This window comes from Rousettus aegyptiacus, unplaced genomic scaffold, assembly GCF_014176215.1.
Source record: "Rousettus aegyptiacus isolate mRouAeg1 unplaced genomic scaffold, mRouAeg1.p scaffold_m13_p_12, whole genome shotgun sequence".
NCBI lineage: Eukaryota > Metazoa > Chordata > Mammalia > Chiroptera > Pteropodidae > Rousettus > Rousettus aegyptiacus.
The window spans coordinates 33,988,911-34,002,701 of NW_023416287.1; the positions used below are offsets into that span (position 1 = coordinate 33,988,911).

General features: G+C 38.4%; 1 protein-coding gene across 1 annotated transcript in view; it reads left to right on the top strand.

Moving 5' to 3' along the window:
* Nucleotides 1–13,791, top strand: part of PCSK2 (proprotein convertase subtilisin/kexin type 2) — a 247,144-nt gene that overhangs the window by 20,843 nt on the left and 212,510 nt on the right. Inside the window, exon 2 of the mRNA XM_036229694.1 lies at nucleotides 13,678–13,782. Coding sequence (XP_036085587.1) covers nucleotides 13,678–13,782 — 105 coding nt within the window. The remainder of the gene's footprint in view (nucleotides 1–13,677; nucleotides 13,783–13,791) is intronic.

Sequence of the window (13,791 nt, forward strand, 5' to 3'; positions counted from 1 at the left end):
AGCTCACCATTAGATGAGTGGGGTCAAAATTGTTAGTCTGAACTTAAGGTAGCTGCATTCTAAAAGCTGCACACTTCATCAAGAGGTATGCACCATGACTTGTGTGATATTTTTCTCAAAATGTGTAACATCTATCTAATGATGAGGAAACATTGGACAGTTCCCAACTGAAGGACATTGTACAAGATAACTAGCCCACACTCTTCAAAATTAAGATCATGAAAGACAAAGACAAACTAAAAAACTCTTCCAGATTAAAAAGGAAATGACAATTACATGCAGTATATAATCCTGCATTGAACTTTGGGCCAAATACTTTTTACTGTTAAGATTATTAAGACAATTGGCAAAATGATATCTGTAAGATAGAAGATAATATATTAATATTAGTTTTCTGATTTTGATGCTTGTTCTTGTTCTTAGGAAACACAAACACCATTTACAACTTACACTAAAAGAATTCAACAAAATCAATATGTATATATAAAAATGATAAAATTAAGTAAAATGTTAATAATTGAAAAGTCTGGGTGAGGGTCCTATGAGAGTTCTTTGACTTATTTAAATTTTTCAATGAATCAAATTAATTCAAAAATAAAAAATTACCACAAACAAAGGGTACATTGACTTCAAATTAACATTCAGGTCTCTCCCTCTTTGAAAGAAGTTACACTTTCTTAACAACCATGAGGTTTTGTCCCATCCCTGACACTATAGAGCAGTGTGAACTTGACCAAATTATTTAACTTTCTAAATCTTGCTTTTCTTACCTACATAATCCAGGTGTCAACTAGAAATGTCTGGACCGTTGGGATCTAGATAAGATGCACTCATCCTACCCTCATCCCCATCACATGCCCTGTAGAAATCCCAAGCCTTTTCCAACATTCTTATAAATTCTGAAGGTGGGAGCTGGATCCTTATTTCACTTCTGGATCCAGTTTTCCACTTCCAATAAAATTTTCCAGTTAACAAATTATGTCTTCATCCACATATGTAATCTCTGTTCTTCACAATCAAAACTCAGGTGTGAAATTCAGCTACTACCCTGATTTCCCCACTACAACCAAACCCTAACCACTTATCCAAGGCACTTGTAACTGTAATGTATTTTACTAAAGATGTCAAGGGTACAGAGAGGCAATTTATATTGTAAAACATAAACAGCTTTAAAGTATGCACAATGCATCTTTGAGAAATCTTTTGCCACCTCATCACTGGGACATGAGCAGTAGCCCATTCTCCCCATATCCTGCCAGGCCTCAAACCTCTTACTAGCTTCTCTCTCTTTTATTTTTTCTGCCCCTTTGTTTCCTTAGCGACCCCTCCTCTCATGGGTGAATACAATTCTTCTTAGGGAGAGCAGATCTTTTTGTATTCTAGGCACCTATGGCCTTAGGTTTCTACCAACCATCACAAGATTCTCTTAGATAAAAACAATCCCCTCCCGACAAGGCACTTGGGTGCCAGCTAAGATGTTACAACATCTGTAAAGTGAGATATAGTGCAAGATACTCTTTCACATCATTTCTAGTATGAAAATGCAGAGATGCCATGACATATACTTGCTTTTATTTTATAAAATGAAATTACCTCTATTATATATGTCAATTTTTAAGAGTATACAGAACTCATTATAGAAAGTGAGAAAATAGAGCGGTAAAGAGAAGAAAAGTAAATCATCCTAAATTTCACACCTGTTATTAACATTCAGGTGAACATTAGCTGAACATTCTTCTAAGTGGAACCCTTACTTGCATGCACTGTTTTGTTTATTCAGAAACAATATATTGTGAAGGTCTCTATGCAGCAGTGTAGAGAAATGTAGCATCATTTTTATAGCCATTCACTCTTTGAAAATGTTATAAGCTTTCTTTCCTGTAAACCCCTTTCTTTCTTCACAACCTTTTCTATGCTCTCTGTAACTTTGTTCCAGGCTGATATTTCAAGATTTAACTCATCCTTAATACACAAAGTTGTATAGATTAGATAGATAGATAGATAGATAGATGTCAAATATGAATTCCTTTTCTCCAACCTTGTTATCTATGTGGAATTTATTATGGAACCAATAAATCCCCATTAAAAAATCATATTTGACATTGATATTGACTTGGCCAAATGCAGCATTCTTCTTGGTTATTCCATGTTTTGAAAAAAACAGCTTACTTGTAAAGAAATCAGCAAGTCATTTCACAGCTTAGGCTTCCACTTTTCACCCCTTCATCTCCTTTACAATTTAGAGAGAAACTCATCCCTAGAACTGATGTTTGGTAGTGATTTATCTCTCTTGTCTTCCAGAGCTGCTCCAGAGACCATGGGCTCAACTACAAACAAAAATAATTAATAGTCTCAGCTATGTCTATAATCAAGTGGAATTTCCTCCCTCCCCTGGAATACCTGAGGGTATTTCTGCTCCACATTCAAACACATGAGTTTTTGAGTTCAAACTCTTTTATAATGGGCCTTTGGTCAAGAACTTATTAAAGTCTTAGACTGTGCAGAGCTATAAGTTACAATATAAATCACTATTGTCTCATAAATTGAGTTTTGTTAAGCCAGCACAGTGCTTTCAAACTGTTTGTCTTGAGGAGGGGTATATACTCTCTCATTTACCCCACTCCATATTACCTATACTTGATTCACATAATTATATTTCCTGCTTGACTCAAAGCACTAAGTGGTTTACTAATGCCCGAAGAATGCCAAACACGGAGAGATCTAGTTATCTACACTGAGGCACACAGCTGCTTAGTGACTCTTTCCAAAATCTAGAAACTCTTGATTTTTTATTTATTCAACAAAAATTACTCAACAAATTACTTACTACCAGCCTTTGATAGTAAGTCACCATTGAAAAATGACCTGTCTGTTTCTAAGCATCAGAATTCTTGCTAGATTAATTCTTGCTAGGTCAACTTGTCTTGCACACAATCCAGGGAAACCAATAATAGTCTCTGGGCGGATGTCAGTAATGTGTAGAGTACATCCTGTAATTGAGCTAGAGGGATCAGGTCCTATACAGGAAAAAAATTTTGGGAAGAGTAAAGGAAGGAGGAAGAGCATGAGCTTCAAAGTCAGCCAGACCTGGGTTTAAATAAAGTTCTTTGAACCTCTGTCTCCTCATACTTAACATGAAGAAAACACCCACTTTGTAGGACTGCTATGATCAGTAAATGGGATAATGTTTTTGAAGAGCCTGGCATATTGTAATGTAAATTTACAAATGGATCTCTTCTTTGAGCAGTTTTCTGCTGACAAGTGGCAATATTCTGGTTTTTGGCCTCACACTAAGAATGGCTTCTCTTATGAATTAATTATTCCATCTAGCAGATCTGAAAAGTTTGGCATTCATGTCCTACTTTCTGGGGAAAAAAGTTCCAAGGCATCAGCCAGCACCTTTATACATGCTTTGAGATGGTCTGTGATATATCTTCAGAGTGAGATTCCCGGCATGTTCTGACTGTGGTAGGTTAATTTATTGATGGTCCAATTATTGGCCTTCCTACATTACCTCCTATATTGCACTAGAACTTTGAACTCCTTCCTACTCTGACTCTGGCTACCCTTTGACTTGCTTTGTCCAAAAGAATATGACAGAAATGTTCATGTGCCAGTTTCAATTTGAGACTCAAGAGGCCTTGCACATTCTCATTTAGTCACTTGCACTACCAATTTACTTTTGGAGCCTTGCCTCATTCATGAGAACAAGCCTGGGAGAGTATGCTAGAGAATGAGAGACCATGCGGAGGAGACCATGAGATGTCTTAGCTAACTGCCAATCAATCCTCAGAAGTAGAGCCAACTAGATGAACTGCAGCTTGGTTACAAATGCATGCAGTAGCCTGGTCAAGGTTTAAACAACCATTCAGGGAGCCTACATTTCTGACTCATGAAATGTGAGCTAATAAATGGTTGCTGTTTGAAGCTACTAAGATTTTTGGTGATTTGCAACCCATATTGTCATGGTGATACATGATTGAAACTCAAGCGACTTGAGAGGGCTTCTTTAATTCTAGAGAACCTAAATGAGGACCCCTGAGACTCCCCAGCCATCAGATCAGCAACTTATCTCCATGGGTTTACCTATCTCTTCCATGTTCAGACTCTGAACACATTTCTGAGCTTCTTTTTGATTCACCTGCGATCCTGACAACAGAAGCAATTAATACTAATTCTGTGAAGGCATAAGATAAATGAAGAGTATTGAGCAGAAGAGGAGGTGATCTTTACCTGTTATTCTCCAGACCTGCTTTGTATCCATCTCTCTTTCCAAAGCAATGCAAGAAGAACTAAGAAGATTCAAATAGCCGAGATGTGTGATCTTAGTTCCAGGCTTTAAGCAGGAGAAACTTTGGTTGGGGAAAGATGCAAGTCAGTACAAGTAAGCATTTAGAACCTATACAAATAGATTGTTCAGGCTGAGGCATGGTTGTCATATAGGCAGTACTATGCCCTCTTTACCCCCTTTTCTATCTCTCTTAATTCTCCTCTCTTTCTTTCTGATCCTAGAAACATCCATCCTGTCAGCAAATTTTAGTTGGGACATTTAACTGGCTATTGCTTAGGGTATTATTCCCCATCAGAGATAAAAATCTTTATACATGGTGTGACATCCAATGTTCTATCAACCAGACTCCCAACTGAACTTGACCAATTATCATGAAAACCATCACAATGGACAAATGCAAAAAAAGCTGCCAAAGGAAGAATGATGGGTCTAAACTAGAGAGGCTGGGGGTTCTGGACCCATTTGAGAATCTGTAAGAAGCAGTGGGCAATCCTGAAACAAGCAATGCATAAAGGTACAAAATTTGGGGTGGAAGACATGTTCACACACCTTCTGGAGCATTCAGGGATTGCCTCAGGGAAAATAACTCAGGTATAGAGGAAAGTAGGATTTGGGCTCCATAAGGATTTAACACACTATCTTTCCACAATTGGTTGCCATGCTTTTGAAGAAAGGGAATATGTGAGTTAAAAAGAGTAGCTTCAGCTTGGAGCCATGGTTATCAGTGGAAAAAGGAAGCAAGAAGGAAGGAAGAGTAGCAATAAAAAGTGCTGCTGGGATTCATAAAATTTTGCAGCATAATGAGAATTTCTAAAAACTCTGTAAATCTGAGTTAGCAATATTATTATACTGTTATCCAGCCTGAATTTTCAAGCTGAAATTTGCTGTGAATTCTGTGAATTCCTTTGCTTTCTTTTTTCTCCTTTTTAGAACCATGCATATTTTTCCTTAAAAGAAAAATGTGATGGTATAAAAGGTGTGTGTGTGTGTGCGTGTGTGTGAAAATAAAGAAAACATTTGAAAATATATAAATGCTGACATACATGAGATGTTTCTTACTGGGACACTCAGATGAATGTTTGGGCACCGAAGATTCTTTTTAATATATCTTTTTTATTTGCAAGATTACCATTATGCTTAAGAAACTGAAGAATGCAGGAAGATTACATCATTGAGGTCTGTGTAGGCAGCAAGTACCCTATAAGTCACACAACATCTGTCTTTCCCTGCTTGTGGTGGGTTTCATGCATAGACAATGATCTCAGACAGTAGCTTCTCAGATCCTCAGAAGGCAGTATATTCAGGGTCTATATTTCAAGATAAGAGGCAACGAGACCACAAAAAATAACCAATACTTACGTGTTAATCTTCTAAGTCTGTGATAAGTTGGTTTACCTCTTTATTGCCAGAATTTCCAATTTCAGCTCCATGAGACCAATTAGCTCCATTTCTTCCATAGCCAAGACAGTGTTTCTAATCAAAGAATCACAGGTTGTAGGTCCCAGTGCAGCAGAGGAGATGTCACTCACCAGCCTGGTTGTCCTTAAGTCATACTCATCTTTGACAAGAATTCTATCCTGCAATCTCCTGGCTTCATAACCATGGTTACAAAGGGGAATGAGACATAAAACGAGACTGCAATAGAAGCAATGTGGTGGTAAGTGTGCTAGACTTACAGTCAGGAGACCTGGGATTTTTCATGAGAGCTCCTGCTTAACTGGGCAGTTCCTGCTCCTTGAACCGTAATGACTTTCTCTATAAAATGAGGCAAGTAACATAACCTTGTAAAGTAACCTTGGTATGTGACAATAAGAAGTAGTATGGTTTCTGGCTTGAAATTAGTACATACATGACCTTCTCAAGGACATTTAAATTTAATTTTTAAAATGTTTTTACATTTAAAATTTTCAACTTGGAAATAATATTAGACTCAAAAATATGTTGCAAAAATATCACATAGGATACTCAGAGTCCCAAAACCCAGGAACTTAAAGAGGCCCACAGCAAGACACATCATAATTAAAATGCGAAAAGTTAAATACAAAGGAGAATATTAAAAGCAGCAAGAGATAAGCAGATAGTTACCTACAAGAAAGCACCCACAAGACTGGCATCTGATTTCTCAAAAGAAACTATGCAGGACAGAAGGGCTTAGCTCAAAATATTCAAAGTGATAAAAACCCAGGATCTACAACCAAGAATACTTTATCCAGCAAAGCTATCATTTAGAATCAAAGGAGAGATAAAGAGCTTCCCAGACAAAAATAAGCTAAAGGAATTTATCACCACCGAGCCAGTATTACAGAAAATGTTGGAGGGACTTCTTTAAGAAGAAAAAACATGTATCGAAAATAAGAATAAAGACCGGTAACAACTACATTCCTATCAGCCAGAACCTCAAATGGAAAAGAATTAAGTGCTCCAGCCAAAAGATAGAGTGGCTGAATGGATAAGAAATCAAGACCCCTACATATGTTGCCTACAAGAGACTCACTTCAGATTAAAAGACACACACAGACTAAAAGGAAGGGGATGGAAAAATATATTGCCTTGATGGACCTAGAGGGTATTGCACTGAATGAAATGGGTTGGATAGGGAAAGCCAAATATTGCATGATTTCACATACATGAGGAATCTAAAAAATAAAATCAGCAACAGCAACAAAAATGGAAATACTCATAGATACAGAGAATATTTTGAGGGATACTAGTTGGGAGGAGGGTTGGGGGAAAAAAAGAGGGCAAAGGGATTGAGAGGTGCAGGTGGACGTATGTAGAGCAGACATGGGGACGTAGAGTGTAACGTGGGAAAGATGGTTAATAATGTTGAAATGAGTATGTGGGGGGAGGAGGTGCTGGTTTTGGTGGAGTGAGCACTTTGTGAGTTGTGTGGATCTCTGATCAATATGCTGTACAGCTGAGGCTGGTGCGTTGTATACTAATTATAATTGAAAAAAAAAACTCATTGAATTGTACAATATAAATGCAGTCGACTAGTTGTCTATTATATTTCAATAAAGACCAAAAAAATCAAGATAAAAAATATGTGTAGTCAGTCCTCTCTGATAGTTACTGTTCATACAGTATGTTTTTTTCACACCTCTTTAATTCTAACCCTATTTACATATTTTAACTTAAAGTGTATCTCAAGTTCCAGTCAATATGGCAGAGTAAGTAAATGCTGTATTTGCCTCCTCCCACAACTGCATTAAAATTACAGCTAAATTATAGAACAATTGACATAGAGAACCATCTGAAAACTAGCTGAACATAACTCCTATAGTTAAAAATATAAAGAGGCACATTGAGACTGTAGGAGGGGCAGGGATGTGAAAATACTGGCCCCACACGTGGTTAAGCCTTAGGAGAGATCTCGGCCATGGAGGTACCCCTGGAGGAACAAGGAATCCTAGCCCCACACCAGGGGTCCCCAGCCCAGAATTCCAGTGCTGGGGAGTGGAGTCTCCACAAAATCTGGCTTTAAAAATCATTGGTCATTTCCACCATCCAGGTGAGATGGAAGGCTGCTAGAAGCTCAGACATCATCTTAAAGGGCATGCAAACAGATTCATTCATTTGTAAGCACTCACCCTGGGCTTCAGCAGATGAATGGCAGCTCAGAAGGCAGCAGATATACAAGAAAGGACTGAGTTGTGTGGCTCTGGGGCAAGGACTGGAGAACAGCCCCATTGTCCTTGTGTCGAGCCCTCATCCTGTGCAGGCTACAGAAAGGCACCATCTTGCCTATGTTGAGCCTTTTCCCAACATAGTCAAAACTAGATCTGTATTGGCCTGGTGAATTCAACTTACTGCACCCCAGAGACTCAGAACCCCACCCCACCCAACTCACAAATTGCTGTAGGCATATTCCTGGCTGGGCAGCCAGCTCCACCAGCCCCTCTTGACCAGAGACTCTTCTGGCAGCAATCAGCAGTCCTCAGGTCACACACTTCTGGAGCCAGTTGAGTTGCCAAACGACCAATCCCTGCTCAAACTGCAACATTTCCTTAACAAATCTTGAGTGTCTGCAGGGCCCCAGGTGGGTGGCAGCTGGGGCCTTGGTGTGATTGATTTGAGACTTTTGTGAATGGCCGCAGGTTCAACATTGATACCAAATCTGGGTCTGCGCTACCTTGGAAGGGCCACCTGCCCCACCCTAGTGATTTCCTGGGACCTCACTTCAGCCAACTCATGTACCACCTGGGAGTCCTTTAGCTGCTGAGCTTTGCGAGTAGCCAGCAGTTGGCCTCAGATCTTGGGATGCCCTGGATTCTTTGCTGAACTTCCCCATGTGGTCTCTCTTTTGTTTTGTGTTAAATACTTTTAATATATCACTTTAAGCACTTTGTTGTTTGTTTTATTATATTTTTAGTTATTTTTAGTGATTACTCTGGAGATTGCAAGTAACATTGTAAATGATCAAGTTCAAAAGTAAACTTAATTTCAAACGTACACAAAAACTTTGCTCCGGTATAGCTATGTTCTCTTTTCTCTCCTTTGCGCAATTATTTACAAATTATATCTGTATATTTTATAAGCTCATAAACACAGTTTTATAATTATTAATTTATGCAGTTGTCTTTTAAATCATATAGAAGGAAGTAAATTGTTGCAAACAAAAATACATTTATATAGTCTTTTATATTTCCCTGTGTATTTACCTTTACTAGTGTTATTTATTTCTTCGTGTGGATTAGTATTAATGTCTAGTGTCTTTTCATTTTAGCCTAAAGAACTACCAGTAGCACTTCAAGTAGAACAGATCTGCTAGCAGTGAATTCTCTCATCTTTTTTCCAAGAATGTATGACTTTTTTCATAATTTTTGAAAGGTAGTTTTGCAAAATTTAAAATTCTTGGTCAACAATTCTTTTCTTTCAACACTTTGAATATGTTACTTAGCTGCCTTCTGACCTGCATAGCTTCCAATAAGAAGTAACTGTTAGTCTGACTGAACATCTCATATATTTTCTCTTACTGCACTACTGTCAAGATTTTCTCTTTATCTTTGACTTTTGAAAGTTTGACTATGACATGTCTAGATGCAGATCTCTTTGAGTTTATCCTACTTTGAATTTGTTGACTTTCTTGGATGTGTATATTATTCTCATGAAATGTGAAATTAACATGCAATTAAATTCATGAAATTAGAAAAGTTTTTGTAATTATTTCTTTCATATTCTTTCTGTTCCCATTATGTATATACCAATATCCTCAGTAGTGTCCCACAAGACTTTATTTTTCTTCACTCTTTTTTATTTTTGTTCCTCAAACTGGATAATCTCAATTGACCTAGCTTCAGGTTTGCTGATTCCTTCTCTGCCAACTCAAATCTGCTATTAGGGAGAGTCCTTCAAAATGGCGTAGATGATAGAGGCTCTGTTCATCCTTCTGGCAACCAAATCAAGGTTGTGACAGGAAGAAGGAACAACAGAAAAAAAAATTCACCTGGGATCTAGATGGACAAGCCACACAACTAAGGAGGAGTCCAAGAAAGCACCTTGCAATGGCAGAAGGTAGGACAAAGCGAGGGCACGGGGCACCCCGGTCCTGAGCAGCTGAGTGAGATGGAGGCTGCAGCAGTTTCAGTGGCAGACGCCTCTAAAGGGGCCTTGTTCATGAACAGACTTTTGCAGTGACAGACCTGCTCGCTCTGAGCGCTAGCAGTGGGCTGGCTGCTCTCGGGGTGGGGGGGAGCCAGGGACTTACGGGGGAACACTGAGTTGTTGGAGTGAGGGCCAGAGATGAGGCTCACTTGATACAGAAGTGCTGGTGGTATCCATTGTTTCCTGTTGAGCCCCCACTCCTCCCAATGTGCAGACACAGCACCAGCATAGCCAAAACGTCATCAAACTAGATAACAGAAGTCATTCTGTCCAGAGGATTCCCTGAAACCCCACCTCCCGAACCCGGGCTCCACCCAAGCAACATCCAGTTATATCCTCAGCAAGTCAGATATGCCTTGCTGAACAGCGCCTAGACTCATACTGGAGGCAGCTGGCCTTGGTTTCTGGTGTGACCTTTTGAGCACAGCATCTGCAGATTGTTTGCTGAATCTTGACAGGTGGCCCCAGAAGGGTAGAGGCTTGGGCTAAATTTGGCCTGTAGCTGAACCCCTCTCGGGACTGTGCCACTGGACACCTACATCACAAATCCGCACTAATAGGACTGGGAGACTTGGGAGCTTCACTTAGTACACAGAAGCAGACATGGAAAGACAGGCAAAATGGAAAGACAAAGAAGCAGAAACCATGTGACAGAACAGAACAGAAGTCCAGATATAATGGAGTCGAGTAACTTTACAGATGCAGAGATTAAAACACTTGTTATAAAGATGCTCGATAAACTTTTGGAGAGAGTACAGAACTCCAACAAAGAGATAAAAATGAAGATGGAGATTATAAGAGGGAACCACTCTGAAATGGAAAACACATTATCTGAGATGAGAAGTATACTAAATGGAATAAACAAAGTGAATAAAGAGGATCACATGCCCTATCTAGAAGACAGGAGAGCCAATTGGGACACTCAAACAGAATGGCAAGAAAAAGGAGACCGAGACTATAAAGATGATTTAAGGAGGATATGGGATGCTATTAAGGCTCCAAATATTCGTCTGATCAGCGTAAGTGAAGGAAATCAAGATGTTGAACAGCTGTTTGAAAAATAATGATGGAAAACTTCCTTAACCTGGTGAAGGAAATGGACATAAAACCCCAAGAAGCTCAGAAGATTCCAAAACTCAGGGATCCAAAAAGGCCCACACCAAGACATGTCATAATTAAAATGCTGAAGGTTAAATAAAGAAAAAATTTTAAAGCTGCAAGAAATTTAAAAGCAGCAAGAAAAACAAATAATTACATATAAAGAAACACCCATACGATTGGCAGCTGATTTCTCAAGAGAGACTATGCAGGACAGAAGGGATTGGCAAAATATTTTCAAAAGAATGAAGACCCAGGATATACAACCAAGAATAATTTATCCAGCAAAGCTGTCATTTAGAGTTGAAGGACAGACAGAGAGCTTCCCAGACAAAAATGAACTAAGGGAATTTATCACCACCAAGCCAGAATTACAAGAAATGTTGGAAGGACTTCTTTAAGAAGAAAAAACGTGTATTAAAAACAGGAATAAAGACTGGTAACAACTACATTCCTATCAATAAGTACCTTACAGGGAAAAGAATTAAGGGCTCCAACCAAGGGATAGAGTAGCTAAAAGAATAGAAAATAAGACCCCTACATATGAGAATGAAGGGGATGGAAAAAGATATTGTTGTGATGAACCTAGAAAGTATTTAAGTCAGACAGAGAAAGATGAATACTATATGATTTCACTTATATGCAGAATTTAAGGAATAAAAAGAACTAATCAAAAACAGACTCACAAATATAGAGGACAATTTGGTGATAGAGGGGAAGATGTTGGGGGGGGCTGGGAAAATGGGGATTAGGGTTAAAGAAGTATAAATTAGTAGCTGATGGATGGTCGCGGAGATGGGAGGCATAGCATAAGGAATGCAATTAGCATCAATACATTGGATAGGTCAGGGGAGCGTCAGGAAGGGAGGGGGCAATCGGGGGATCAGTTTACTAACTATATAGATGTTTAACTCATGTAGTATATACTTGAAACTAATAAAAAAAATTTTAAGTTTGCTATTGGAACCCACTATTAAAAAATTTATTTCAGTTATTTACTTTTAATTCTAAAACTTCTCTTTAGTCCTTTTAAGATATTATCTTTTTATTAACAATTTCTATTTGCTAAGATACCATTTTAATACTTTCTCTTAATTCTTTAGACATATTTTTTTAGTTATTTGAGTATAGTTATAATAGCTGATTTAAATTCTTTGTCTATTAAGTCCAACATCTAAGCTTCCTCAGAAAGTTTGTATTGACTGCTTTTTTCCCCCTATCCATATAGGTATAGTTTTCTGTATCTCATAATTTTTTTTTGAAAACTAGGAATTTAAAATAATACAATGTGGCAACTCTGGAAATTGAAATTACTCTCCCTTCAGATTTTGTGTGTGTGTCTAGGTTTTGTTTTGGTTTTTAGTGACTTTTCTGGACTATTTCTGTAAAGTCTTTAATTCTTATAATGTTCTACTGCATCTCTGCTAGCTGCTTAGAGATCAGCTAATAATTAAACTATGATTTCCTTAAAGACTTTGAATCAATAAGAATTATTTTACCCTTTGCCAAGGGTCTCTATGTGTATATTGGGGCATACTTGACCTAAAAATCTCAAATCAATCCCACCTACTTTGGCAAAGCCTTAGTTTCAAAGCACCTACATTCCCTCCTTTTATTTTCCAAACCATAGGTGGTAACACATATACCTAAAAGTTTCAATAGCAAATACTTTAAGTAGTGAAATGCTTTTTGGTTCAAGACCTCTTTGAAAATCTGATGAAAATTGAGAAAAATGCACACATGTACATAGATTTTGGCTATAATTTTCAAAGATTTATTTAAATTTACTGATCAGGTTAAAAATTGAAAACAACATATTGTCATAAAAATGAAGACATGGAGAAAGGATAGAAATCTGGGAACTTTGAAGTTCCATCTATACATAGAAGAGAAAAAGATCTCCTCAGGGGAAATTACTTACATAAGATTAGATTTTGACAGACATGAGCCACATCCAGGTCTCTTAACTCCCAGGTCAGGACTCCCCCCACCAAGTTTCCTTGAATCATAGAACCAGTAAGAGTACTCTTTAGGTTCTCCTAGATTCTCACGGGCCCTGGGTCCCAGAGAAACTCTCACTGTTGTGGCTTCTCTAACTAACTCTGACACTCATACCAAATTCCAAGGGTCTTTAGGAAAACCTGGCCTGTCATCCAATAGCTACTTATTATATTTAGATAGTTTTATCGTGCCTAGAATGATGAGAGATATTGAGGTGTCAAATAGAATGATTAGAGGAATTGAGGGATCTCAGAGAAAGCCCAAGATATAGGATAGACAGTCCAGCTGTGAAGACAAGATTAGAAAACACAATTCTGAAGCAATCCAACATGGCACGTAATCACTAGTCTGAGGGGAATTGAAAACTTGGTATGGGAATGAACATAAAGGCAAGGCTCCATGGAGGAGAAGATTGAAAGATGGAAACTAAAGAGATAGAGGAAAGAATAAAAGATATTTGGGGCGGGGAAGGGAAATGAGCACTACATAAGGGGAAAATAAGGAGAAGAAAGGAGTACAATGATAGGGAAACAGAAGCTCAAATCTGATAGAAGGTTGTCGGTGGTTTTTTCACATACATCTTCATTCTCTGGAGCCTCAACATGCAGCTCTAGCTTTGGTTCCCTGTTTTGGGGCCACCCCCAGAAGCTAACCATGCCATATGTCTGTTTGACTCTTCACAGCTCCCCTTCACTGAAGGCCTGTACCACTTTTATCACAATGGCCTTGCAAAGGCCAAGAGAAGACACAGCCTACACCACAGACAGCAGCTGGAGAGAGACCCCAGGGTAAGTTTT